This window comes from Schistocerca americana, chromosome 5 (genome assembly GCF_021461395.2).
Source record: "Schistocerca americana isolate TAMUIC-IGC-003095 chromosome 5, iqSchAmer2.1, whole genome shotgun sequence".
In the NCBI taxonomy this organism is placed as follows: domain Eukaryota; kingdom Metazoa; phylum Arthropoda; class Insecta; order Orthoptera; family Acrididae; genus Schistocerca; species Schistocerca americana.
The window spans coordinates 567,230,347-567,242,605 of NC_060123.1; the positions used below are offsets into that span (position 1 = coordinate 567,230,347).

At 42.2% G+C, this 12,259-nt stretch overlaps 1 protein-coding gene across 1 annotated transcript in view; it reads left to right on the forward strand.

Moving 5' to 3' along the window:
• Positions 1-12,259, forward strand: part of LOC124615809 (dedicator of cytokinesis protein 9) — a 343,132-nt gene that overhangs the window by 298,427 nt on the left and 32,446 nt on the right. The window contains exon 32 of the mRNA XM_047143949.1: positions 1,596-1,742. Coding sequence (XP_046999905.1) covers positions 1,596-1,742 — 147 coding nt within the window. The remainder of the gene's footprint in view (positions 1-1,595; positions 1,743-12,259) is intronic.

Here is a 12,259-nt window from a genome sequence, read left to right on the forward strand (position 1 = left end):
TAAACCCACAAAACACCAGCAGTACCTGCATTTTGATACCTGTCACCCCTTCCACACCAGACAGTCACTTCCATACAACCTGACCACTCATGGGCTGTGTATTTGGATATACAAGAATTCTTTTGCCCAGTATGTTGAAGGTCTCTCAAGTGCCTTCACATTCAAGCACTAGCCCCCAAACCTCGTTCTCAAACTGTTTTCCAGTGCCATATGATCATACATCACTAATCCTCCAACCACCTAATATAAGCCCAGATTGGAGTAACTAAATCTCATTCTTTGCCAAGGAATGGAGAACATTCTACCCAAGTTCATTCCACCCCTCCAAAGTGGCATTACATTGCCCACCTAACCTACACAACATCCTCGTCCGTCCCTACACCACTCACACTCCCAACCCCCTTGCTAAACACGTCATATTATTGCAAAAGACCCAACTGCAAGACCTGCCCAATTCACCACTCGGCACTTCCTTTTTGTACCACAAAGATGTAAGTTACCTTTGTAACATATCTTTCACACCGTAATCCTCCTGTGCTCAATCCCCACTAACCCACTGTCCACACATCCTCTACTGAATGATACTCCCTTCCTCTGCCATGTCACCCCACCCCCTCACCCCAATCCACACCACCTCCTCACTTCACTGGCTTCAGTACTCATGTATGACGTGCCCAGTCCATGCATCTGCCACCCTGCCCTCCCACATTCCTAGCTATCACACCTACTGCTGCCCTTCGAGTCACCAGCTGCCCAACTCCTACCCTTCTTCATGTCTATTTCTCCCTCTGTCAACCCTGCCCGACACAATCCCCTGGCCACCATAGTCCACTTCCTGAACTCTTAACTCCAGCATTGTGTGTTTATTTGAGACAGTGTAGCAAGACTTACCTTTGTGTGTGTGTGTGTGTGTGTGTGTGTGTGTGTGTGTGTGTGTGTGTGGGCGGGCGCATGCGCGCGCATGTGTGCGCACTGCAGCTTGTTGGAGAACTGCTTCCAAACACTAGCAAACTTTCATTCTCATTTGCGTGTTGCCTATTGGCGATTAACACTTCTGCTGCTCGTTGCATGATCTCCTGTAACTCCTAAATTATTTACTAATCGTAGTGTCTCGGTTTTGCTGATTTTGATACCTGTCCATGTAAGTATTTTATCCAGCAATCTTGTTTAACTTGTACTACCACTTCACTCTCATCCCATACCATTATATCATCAGTGAAGACTAACTGATTTTAGACAGATACAAAACACAGTCTCATACAATTAGTCATACTCTTGCTATGGTATTTTCAGGTACTTACTTGTGTTTCTTCACAGAAAATTAGGTCTTTGTTTATTGAGTGATTAAATGTGGATGTGTGTTTACTTTTGTGTATTATTGTCACAGTTTTCTGTATCATATACTGTTACTTTCTTATCAACCATTATCAGTATGTAGAGATTACAATTTTGAGGTGACTCTTTAAATTTTGTTAAAATTATATTTAATTCATTGTGTTCAGTTTACGTGTCTACAGAAATATTAAGTAATATTAATTAAATATAAATATTAAATACAGTCAGTATTTACATACTGCTTTTTGTTCAATTTTAAGGCATATTTTGAAGAAGAGCATGGAAATGAGTATATATATAAGGAGCCAAAACTGACGTCTCTTTCTGAAATATCTGAAAGGCTTAAAAAGTTGTACAGTGACAAATTTGGTCATGAAGTTGTCAAAATTATAATGGATTCTGCTCCGGTAAGTGTTGATCTTGAAGACAAATGAAAAAATAGTCTTAAAATATGAAAAAGTATTGATGTATAAAAATATGGTTATGTTACAAATTTTATAACTTGCAAAACAAGAAAAATTACCTTGAATGTAATTAAAAAACTGAGACTGTGTGCTGCTTTAGAGCAGGACGCCAGAATAACACCTTAAAGGAGACCAGTGGAATACATCTAAATTCTGTGAGTCACTTTACAGTGTGTGGTGGAGGATACTTTTTGTACCATTGTCACTTTCCTCTTTTCCTGTTTGGGTCACTAATGTGTTGTTTGAGTCACTAGTGGGTCACAGGAAGATTAATTGTTGGTAAGCCTCCATGTGAGTTCAGATCTCTCTAACTTACATTCACATTTTTTTAATGAGACATACCTGTACATAGGAAGAAGAAGTATATTGGTTGACTCTTCTAGAAATGTACACTCATGGGATTTTAACAGTAAACTACACTCTGATACAGGGCACCTCTCTTGCAGCATCTGCTGCTGGAGTCACCTGAGATTCTCCATTACACTTTCACACTTGCTAAATGGACCTGTAATGAAATGCGCAACCCTTCTGTAGATATTCTTTATTGTATCCGTTGATCGTATGCGATACAAATTATCAGACTAATGAGCATTATTCAAGTATTGGTTGAACAAGGATTTTGGACACTACCACCTTTCTGGGTGGATTGCACTTCCTGATGATTCTTCCAATGAACTTCAGTCTGTCATCTGCCGTACCTGCAGTTGATTTTATGTGTTTGTTTCACTTTAAATCACCCTGTATGCATACTCCTAGATATTTTATAGATGTTCAGTTTCAAATCAATACACTCAGTTGCTCTTAGATATTTAATGGATGTGACTAATTCCTGTGATAGTTCTGCAGTGACGTAATCATACAGTAGGAACAAAACTTTAATCCCCTGCAGGTCTTCAGTACCTTTTTCAAGCACTTGGATTTCTCTATATATAATAGTATAATTCGCAAAAAGCCTCATGTAGTTTCCAACGTTGTCCACTTGGTCATTTATATACAGGGTGATCAAAAATCAGTATAAATTTGAAAACTTAATAAACCACAGAATAATGTAGGTAGAGAGGTAAAAATTGACACACATGCTTGGAATGACATGGGGTTTTACTAGAACAAAAAATAAAAAATAAAAAGTTCACAAGATGTCTGACAGATGGTGCGTGAAAGATCTCTTGCGCGCGTCGTGTGGTGATGATTGTGTGCTCAGCTGCCACTTTTGTCATGCTTGGCCTCCCAGGTCCCCAGACCTAAGTCCGAGCGATTATTGGCTTTGGGGTTACCTGAAGTTGCAAGTGTATCGTGATCAACCGACATCTCCAGGGATGCTGAAAGACAACATCCGACGCCAATGCCTCACCATAACTCCGGACATGCTTTACAGTGCTGTTCACAACATTATTCCCCGACTACAGCTGTTGTTGAGGAATTATGGTGGACATATTGAGCATTTCCTGTAAAGAACATCATCTTTGCTTTGTCTTACTTTGTTATGCTAATTATTGCTATTATGATCAGATGAAGTGCCATCTGTCGGACATTTTTTGAACGTTTGTATTTTTTTGGTTCTAATAAAACCCCATGTCATTCCAAACATGTGTGTCAATTTGTACCTCTCTATTTACATTATTCCGTGATTTATTCAGCTCTCAAATTTATACTGACTTTTTGATCACCTGGTATATTATGGAAATTAATGGTCCTATAAGACCTAAAGTTATTTCCATGTCTGAAAATTTCTTACTATTGAGAAGTATATGCTGTGTTCTATTTGCGAGAAATTCTTCAGCCCAGTCACACAGCTGTTCTGATTTTCCATAACAATCTTACTTTGTTCATTAGGTGGCATGGCTTCTGGAAGTCAAGTAACATGGGCGTTGGTATGTACTGCTTTGTGGGTTTCTGCGACAAATGGAATGAATTGAGTTTCACATGAACATTGTTTTCAGAATCTGTGTTGATCACTGAAGAAGAGATTTTCGGTCTCTGTTAATTTCATAATGTGCTATCATAAAAAGCGTTCCAAAATTCTACAGCACACCTCCAGAGATACAAACCTATAGTTTTGTGCTTTTGTGCATCTGATAGGTGACCCTTCTTGAAAAAGAGAATGATCAGCACATTTTTCATCACTAAGAATGCACCACTCCTCCAGTGACCTAGAGTACACAGTTGCTAGAGAACAAGCAAGTTTCTTTACATACTATATGTTGAATTGTACTGGTATTACACTCCTGGAAATTGAAATAAGAACACCGTGAATTCATTGTCCCAGGAAGGGGAAACTTTATTGACACATTCCTGGGGTCAGATACATCACATGATCACACTGACAGAACCACAGGCACATAGACACAGGCAACAGAGCATGCACAATGTCGGCACTAGTACAGTGTATATCCACCTTTCGCAGCAATGCAGGCTGCTATTCTCCCATGGAGACGATCGTAGAGATGCTGGATGTAGTCCTGTGGAACGGCTTGCCATGCCATTTCCACCTGGCGCCTCAGTTGGACCAGCGTTCGTGCTGGACGTGCAGACCGCGTGAGACGACGCTTCATCCAGTCCCAAACATGCTCAATGGGGGACAGATCCGGAGATCTTGCTGGCCAGGGTAGTTGACTTACACCTTCTAGAGCACGTTGGGGTGGCACGGGATACATGCGGACGTGCATTGTCCTGTTGGAACAGCAAGTTCCCTTGCCGGTCTAGGAATGGTAGAACGATGGGTTCGATGACGGTTTGGATGTACCGTGCACTATTCAGTGTCCCCTCGACGATCACCAGTGGTGTACGGCCAGTGTAGGAGATCGCTCCCCACACCATGATGCCGGGTGTTGGCCCTGTGTGCCTCGGTCGTATGCAGTCCTGATTGTGGCGCTCACCTGCACGGTGCCAAACACGCATACGACCATCATTGGCACCAAGGCAGAATCGACTCTCATCGCTGAAGACGACACGTCTCCATTCGTCCCTCCATTCACGCCTATCGCGACACCACTGGAGGCGGGCTGCACGATGTTGGGGCGTGAGTGGAAGACGGCCTAACGGTGTGCGGGACCGTAGCCCAGCTTCATGGAGACGGTTGCGAATGGTCCTCGCTGATACCCCAGGAGCAAGAGTGTCCCTAATTTGCTGGGAAGTGGCGGTGCGGTCCCCTACAGCACTGCGTAGGATCCTACGGTCTTGGCGTGCATCCGTGCGTCGCTGCGGTCCGGTCCCAGGTCGACGGGCACGTGAACCTTCCGCCGACCATTGGCGACAACATCGATGTACTGTGGAGACCTCACGCCCCACGTGTTGAGCAATTCGGCGGTACGTCCACCCGGCCTCCCGCATGCCCACTATATGCCCTCGCTCAAAGTCCGTCAACTGCACATACGGTTCACGTCCACGCTGTCGCGGCATGCTACCAAGGTTAAAGACTGCGATGGTGCTCCGTATGCCACGGCAAACTGGCTGACACTGACGGCGGCGGTGCACAAATGCTGCGCAGCTAGCGCCATTCGACGGCCAACACCGCGGTTCCTGGTGTGTCCGCTGTGCCGTGCGTGTGATCATTGCTTGTACAGCCCTCTCGCAGTGTCCGGAGCAAGTATGGTGGGTCTGACACACCGGTGTCAATGTGTTCTTTTTGCCATTTCCAGGAGTGTATATCAGGTCCAATGGCATTTCTTGTGTTGAGAAATTTTAGTTGCTTTTCTATTCTATGGTCACTCATTTTGATATTTATCATTTTGATGTTGTGCAATGATCTAAATCAGGAACCACAGGGAGAACATAGTGAAAATGAACAAGCTGTTAACCAGTTATAAAATTGACTGCGGAATGAGTACAGAGGGAAGAGATCGAGAAGATTGGTTTATCTTGATGGGCAAAATTAAGTATAAATATAGGAGCATTCAAATGATGGTGTGTAGATAATGAGGTCATATAAGAAGGATGGGCAGGGCAGCAGACGTCAGAGTGAAAAATCCATGGCCAACAATTGTGAAATTGTTGCTGAAATATGTTAATTACGCATTACTAAATATGTGAACCACATGCAATTTTTTATAAATCGGGCATTCAAAAAGAAATGAGCCGGAGGCATAATTACAGAAACCACTACCTGTATGTAAGAAGTATTGGCCTTGGCTGTTGATACACTTGTCCCAGTGTGACACAAGGCGGTGAATGGCTGTGTCATAAAATTCCTGGGGCTGCGATGCTAACCAATTCAGCAGATAAAGCTGGATGTCATCGTCCAAGGTGGATCATTTGTCTCTCAGAGCTTTTTTAAGGGGACCAAAAATGGCGTAATCACAGGGAGAGAGGTCCGGACTGTGTAGAGGGTGGCTGAGAACCTCCCATTTGAATTTCTGCGAGAGTGCTGCGACTGTGTTAACTGTATGACGCTTTGCATTGTCGTGGAGCAAGGGTAAGATTGCCTTGTAGTTTTGATTTGATTGCTTGGCGAAGGGTGGTCAAGGTTTGCGAATAACACTGGGCATTCACTGTTGTCCCGTGCTGCAGGAAGTGAATCAGAAGGGGACCATCTTTTGGTCCACTTAAGAAGCCACCAAGGGGCAATTGTTTCACCTCATATGACGACATCCAGCTGTACGTGCCGAACTGATTAACATCGCAGCCCCAGGAATTTTATGAGACAGCCATTCACTGCCTTGTGTCACAGTGGGATAAGTATCTCAACAGCTAGGGTCAATACTTCTAACATGCAGGTGGTGGTTTCTATAATTATGCCTCTGGATCGTTTCTTTTTGAATGCCCCTTATTAAACCATTCCAGCCAAGGTATGGCTCATCATTCACCGCTTCTGTTAACAGAGCAGGGGTACTCATTCTTCAGTCATTGATTAACCACATGCAGTCCATCATTATGTATGGAGCTCCAAGTACAAATCCTTTAGTATCATCCCACAGTGTCTAAACAAGTAATTACAGTATTATGAAAAGGATAGATTGCTACTTACCATACATCAGAGATTCTGAGTTGCAGATAGGTGCAACAAGAAGACTACTAAACAAGTAAGCTTTCAGCCAGAAGGCCTTCTTCTTAAGCGTCGCCCCCCCCCCCCCCCCCCACACACACACTGGCTGCCAAGGTAAGACTGTGAGCCAGCTGCGCATGATGGGAGGAGCAACCTGGCTGATGGGAGTAAGGACTAGGGAGGGGGAGAGGCAGAGCAGGGCACTGGTGGGGGAAGGTAAAGTGCTGTTCCTGGGAGCATACAGGGGTGAGGTGGAAAGAGGGTGGTTGCTTGCAGTCTGGCCTCAGCAGTGAGAGACAGTGATCTCGTGTGTGGGCCGCATTTGCATGAATGTGTGTGTATGTTGTCTAATTCAGATGAAGGCTTCTGGCTGAAAGCTTACTTGTTTAGTAGTCTTTATGTTGTGTATGTCTGTGACTCTACATTTCTGCTGTATGATGTGTAACAATCTAGCCTTTTCATGATATTGCCATTATTCCATTCTTTATTTTCCATTGTTTAAACAAGTAATTAATTGGTTCAGAAATAGTGTCACTTTCTTATACAATCCATAGGATTGAGGAATTGTCTGGGTGTGGTAGTCTGTGTGTTGTGATGTCGATGCAGCAAAGGGAGTAAAGTCACTGTGGCCACTGCTATGTTGTGTCCTTCCCCTTACAAAAGATAATGCCACCCCAAACCTTGAGACACTCTTTTTGTTTGGATCACTAGTGATGATAATGCATCCTGCTGTCAGCAATGCCAGATCATGATGATGTGATGGTCATATGCATTATCAGACAGTACAGGAGATTAACATTCCAGTATCTATCTGTGACAGTCCTTTTAGCATTTGTAAATATTTCTTTGTTCAGCAGTATGTGATCTAGTTTCAAGCAACAGGTCTTTTGTGTCCTCTTGAGTCTTTCATTGCAGCATTACTGGATAAAATGATTTCTGCTTTTAAATTCCTTCAAGTGAGACAAAATTCTTGATCTTGTGACAGCATTCATTGCCATTCATACTCGGAATTAGAGATGCCAGCTGTGTGCAGTAGTCCCTATGAATGTGGCAGTGTTTATGGAGGACAAACCATCCACACTGTCACTGAATGTTGTGCTGAACACAAGTGTGGTATAAAATAAAGCAACATGGACATTTCAGCCATGGCAGAACAGTATCTAGAGAATAATTGCAGAATACTATTTGAGGAGACAATGATATTGGCCAGACGAATGCATATTTGGATTCAACTATAAAAGATGCGGCTGATATTTGATTGTATTGCTATAACAGGGTGTATACGACCCAGGACAACAGGGAGATCCGGAAAAAACCCATGAATTTTTTCATCCGGGAGAAAACCGGGAAAATCCCGGGAATTTTTTAGACTTCCGGGAATTTTTCATTGTTTTAGGTTTCGGTCAAAATTTTGTAATTTTGTCCGGTAAGAATCGATACTCTAACAAAGGATATTACTGAATCCCGCTACTGCAGAATAATACTGCAACAATAAAACGTGAACGAGGAAACAAAACGAAAATTAACCATAAATTGCAAAGGAAATGTGGCATATACAACAACTAAACACAGTGCTCATACAAGGGTTTGCCAACAGCAAAATGTGTCAAAGGCCTTAGGAAGACTGTGCAATGCTTCATAACAACAAATTGCCTCCGACGAGGGTGATGTCATAACTGTTTACATTTGATTCATTTTAGTAGTAGTGGGCTCATGCACATGCGTAGTTGAGTGGCGTATGAGTAGTACCTTTTCCCATTTCTGGCTACAGAAATGTGGCTGTTGGCTGTGTAAGCAGTTGCAGCTAGATGCTACTGGGAAAAATTTTATTGCCGCACCGAAGCTGCCAGATTCACGCATGCGCAGCGGGCCCGGATCTATGAGGGAGGGGGGGCGGGGCAAACTCATGTTCTTGAGGAGGAAAAAACCTTGTTTCACAAAGCGCCTAGCATCCAGCGCACGTTGGTCTACTGATTACTCATATCATTTTGATGTGCATCCCTCTTGGTTTTTGAACACGCTATGTAAGTTGATTTCTGAATGAATCATAAGCCGCGCGGGGTAGCTCTGCGATCTAGAGCGGCTTGTCACGGTTCGCGCGGCTGCCCCCGCCGGAGGTTCGAATCCTCCCTCGGGCATGGGTGTGCGTGTTGTCCTTAGTGGAAGTTAGTTTAAGGTTTAAGTTAGATTAAGTAGTGTATGAGCCTAGGGACCGATCATATCACCAGTTTGGTGCCATAGTAAAAAAAAAAAAAAAAAAGAGGTTGATTTTTGAATGCGTCCATAGTGTACGTGATGTCTGTCAGGGGAATCCCTGTTGCTTGTAGAAATAAAAAAACTTTCCTGCCGGCAAAAGGCAACTGGGCTATACATCCTGAGTGGAGTAAAGCTGAACAAGTGAACAGCAATTGCTGTCTGATTATGCTGTTGTTTGGATTTGCGAATGATCACCGTTGCTATAACTACTAGGGAAATCCATAGATTCAGACTACCATTTTGAACTATGTGCGAGAATGTACGATGAATTTCTTAAATCACAGAGCGTTTGATGACGAGCCATTTAGAAGTACTTCATGCCCAGAAGATTATTCATGTCGTTATTATGAGCAAATTGATGTAGTGCTACGGGAAGCTCTCTCTCCTCTGCTGTAGCTAATTTATTTGTGGAAAACTTTGAGGACAAGTCATTGGACTCGGCTTAAAATTTTACTGGCACATTTGTGTGATATATGTGAAAGCTAAGGTTCTGTTGCAGCTTATTGACCAATGCTATATGTGAAAGCTTTGCTTTTCCTGTAGCAACACTATGTATATTAATTTAAAACATTAACTTTTCCTCTTTGTGTATCCACGCTGCTTAACAGTAGTGTTGCTATTAGCTGACTACATCACGTGTCCTGTGGTCTGAAAATCCGCTGTCATCGGCTGGCAGGATCACGTGACATGAGCTATGACTGGCTTACAAAAGCGCGTCGCAATCTGGAGTACAATGGTTCAGAAAGTAACATACGGTGTTTAGTGGAATTCGAATTTACACTTTCGTAATATGGAAATATGCAGCGTACATGTTGCTGCACATCAAAAATCTTTCCAAAAGGAGTTTTCTTCCCTGAATTTCGTTTTCTAAAGTGCCGGGAAATTTTACGCCCGTGTATAAAACCATAACCATTCAAAGGATTGATAAGTTTTACAGTTCCGAGGGAAAATATACCGTCACTTAATAACATGGAAAAAGTGTGTTTTCAGCCGGGAGAAAGTTTATTTTAACTGGGAAAAATCAGGAAAGTTTTTTTCCTTGTCCATGTATACACCCTGTATAATGCCAGCAGACCACGGAGGTCCACACCTAATAGGGCATGGGAACAGAGGAAAATAATAGAGAATTACTGGTTGGCAAGAATGGCGTTTTAGAATTTTGACTGTGTCACTGGCCCTACTTGCCTGCTGACATTATTGTGCCTTGGCAAGCCAGCCCTGTGGTAGGCTATTTAACTCACCATTCTGTGCCTTCATCAATTTGGCCCACCTCTAGGACACAGGTTGCTTACCAGGACATTCAAAAATTTTTAGTTCTGATAATGGTAGAGAAGAATTTTTATGAAAGCTTGAGAATTTTATCTCAATTGCAACAGTTATTCCACTATGAGAGAATTGGAAGACACATAACAGTACTCTAAAGAGAGGATATAGTGCATAGTGTGTGTCTGTTAGAAAAATGGTGCAGCAGGCATTCACGTCTGCTGAGTTCTTTAGCATTTTTACAGTGCTGCTGGGACAAGAGTGCTTCATCACAAATTTAAATGAAGTCAAAACCTAGCTTTTTTTAAAAAAAAAAAAAGCTGAATGAAATGAAAATGAGCATAAGGACAGCAGTGAAGAAGTCATTTAATGAATTTGAAAATAAAATTTTGCCAACTAATCTGATTAAAAATGTTAACTAGTTTTGGTCTAATGGAAAATCAGGAACTGGATCAAAATCATCCATTCAGTTGCTCAGTGGCCGTACCAGCACAGAAATGGAAGACAACAGACAGTAGACTGAAATACTGAATTTGGTCTTCCGAAACTGTTTCGCCACAAAAAATCTTAATATGGTCCCTTCTTTCAATCATTGCATGAACACCGAAATGGCAGGCATTGAGATAAATGGTTGCAGAATAGCAAATCAACTACAGTCATCTAATATCGGAAAGGCATATGAAACAGGGAAAATAACTGTAAGATTTTATAGGAATTATGCTGCAGAACTTTCCTTGTGGCAGAAATTTATCGTAGCTTGCTAGAGCAATGAAGGATTCATAGTGACTGTGAAAAGAACAGGTCATTCCCATTTTCTAGTGGGGTCACCAGACAGATGCACCTAATTATGGGCCTATATCCCTGACATCATTCTTTTGTAGAATTATGGAACATGTTCTATGCTCACTTATTATGACATTTTTGGAGAACAAAGATCTTCTATATAAAAATCAAATTGGATTCTGCAAGCAGAGCTCTTACAAAACTCTGCTCTGTTCATCTGTGTAATCCAGATCACTATAAACATCAGCACACAAGTTGATGCCATGTTCCTCGACTTCAGGAAGACATTGGATACGGTTCTACACTGTTGGTTTGTGGACAAAGTACAATCTTGCCAAATATTGGACCAGATTTGTGACTGGATTCAGGAATTCCTTGCAGATAGAACTCGACACATTGATGTTTACAGAATAAAATTGACAGTTGTAAGTGTAATATCACGAGTGCCCCAGGCAAGTGTAATAGGACCGTTACTGTGTACAGTGTATGTAATGATGTAGTGAGTAATGTTGGAAGCTCTATGAATCTGTGTGTAGATGGTGCTGTTTCCTAAAAGAAGATAGCGAACTGCAATAAGACCTGCAGAGGATTGATGAATAGTGTATGGACTGTCAGTTGAGTCTGAAAGTAAATAAATGTGACATGTTGTGTATACATAAGAGAAGTAGTCCACTACTGCACAATTACACTACTGGTGACGAATCACTGGAAACAGCAATTACTGTAAAATACCTAATAGTGGCCATCTGGGGCAACCTTAAGTTGAATGACTTCATAAAAAAAAGTAGCAAGCTCATGTGTCATGCTGTGATTTATGGGAAGGGCCTTACGGAAATATAATTCATCCATCGATGCAATGGCTTACAAAACACATGTTTGACAAATTCTAGAGTATTGCTCACTAATCTGGGGCCCTTTCCAGGTTGGAGTAATAGAAGAGATAGAAAAGATCCAACAGTGAGTGGCAAATTTCGTCATGGGGTCATTTACTCAGCACAAGAGTGGTACAGAGATGAACATCAAACTCTAGTGGCAGATGCTACAAGAGAGATGTTGTGCATCACAGAGGGTATTATATTGAAATTCTGGGAGAGTATGTTCCAGGAAGAGTCAGGCACATTTTATTTGTGTGCCTTGCGAAATGACCACATCTGAGAAATTAGTTCTGATATAGAGG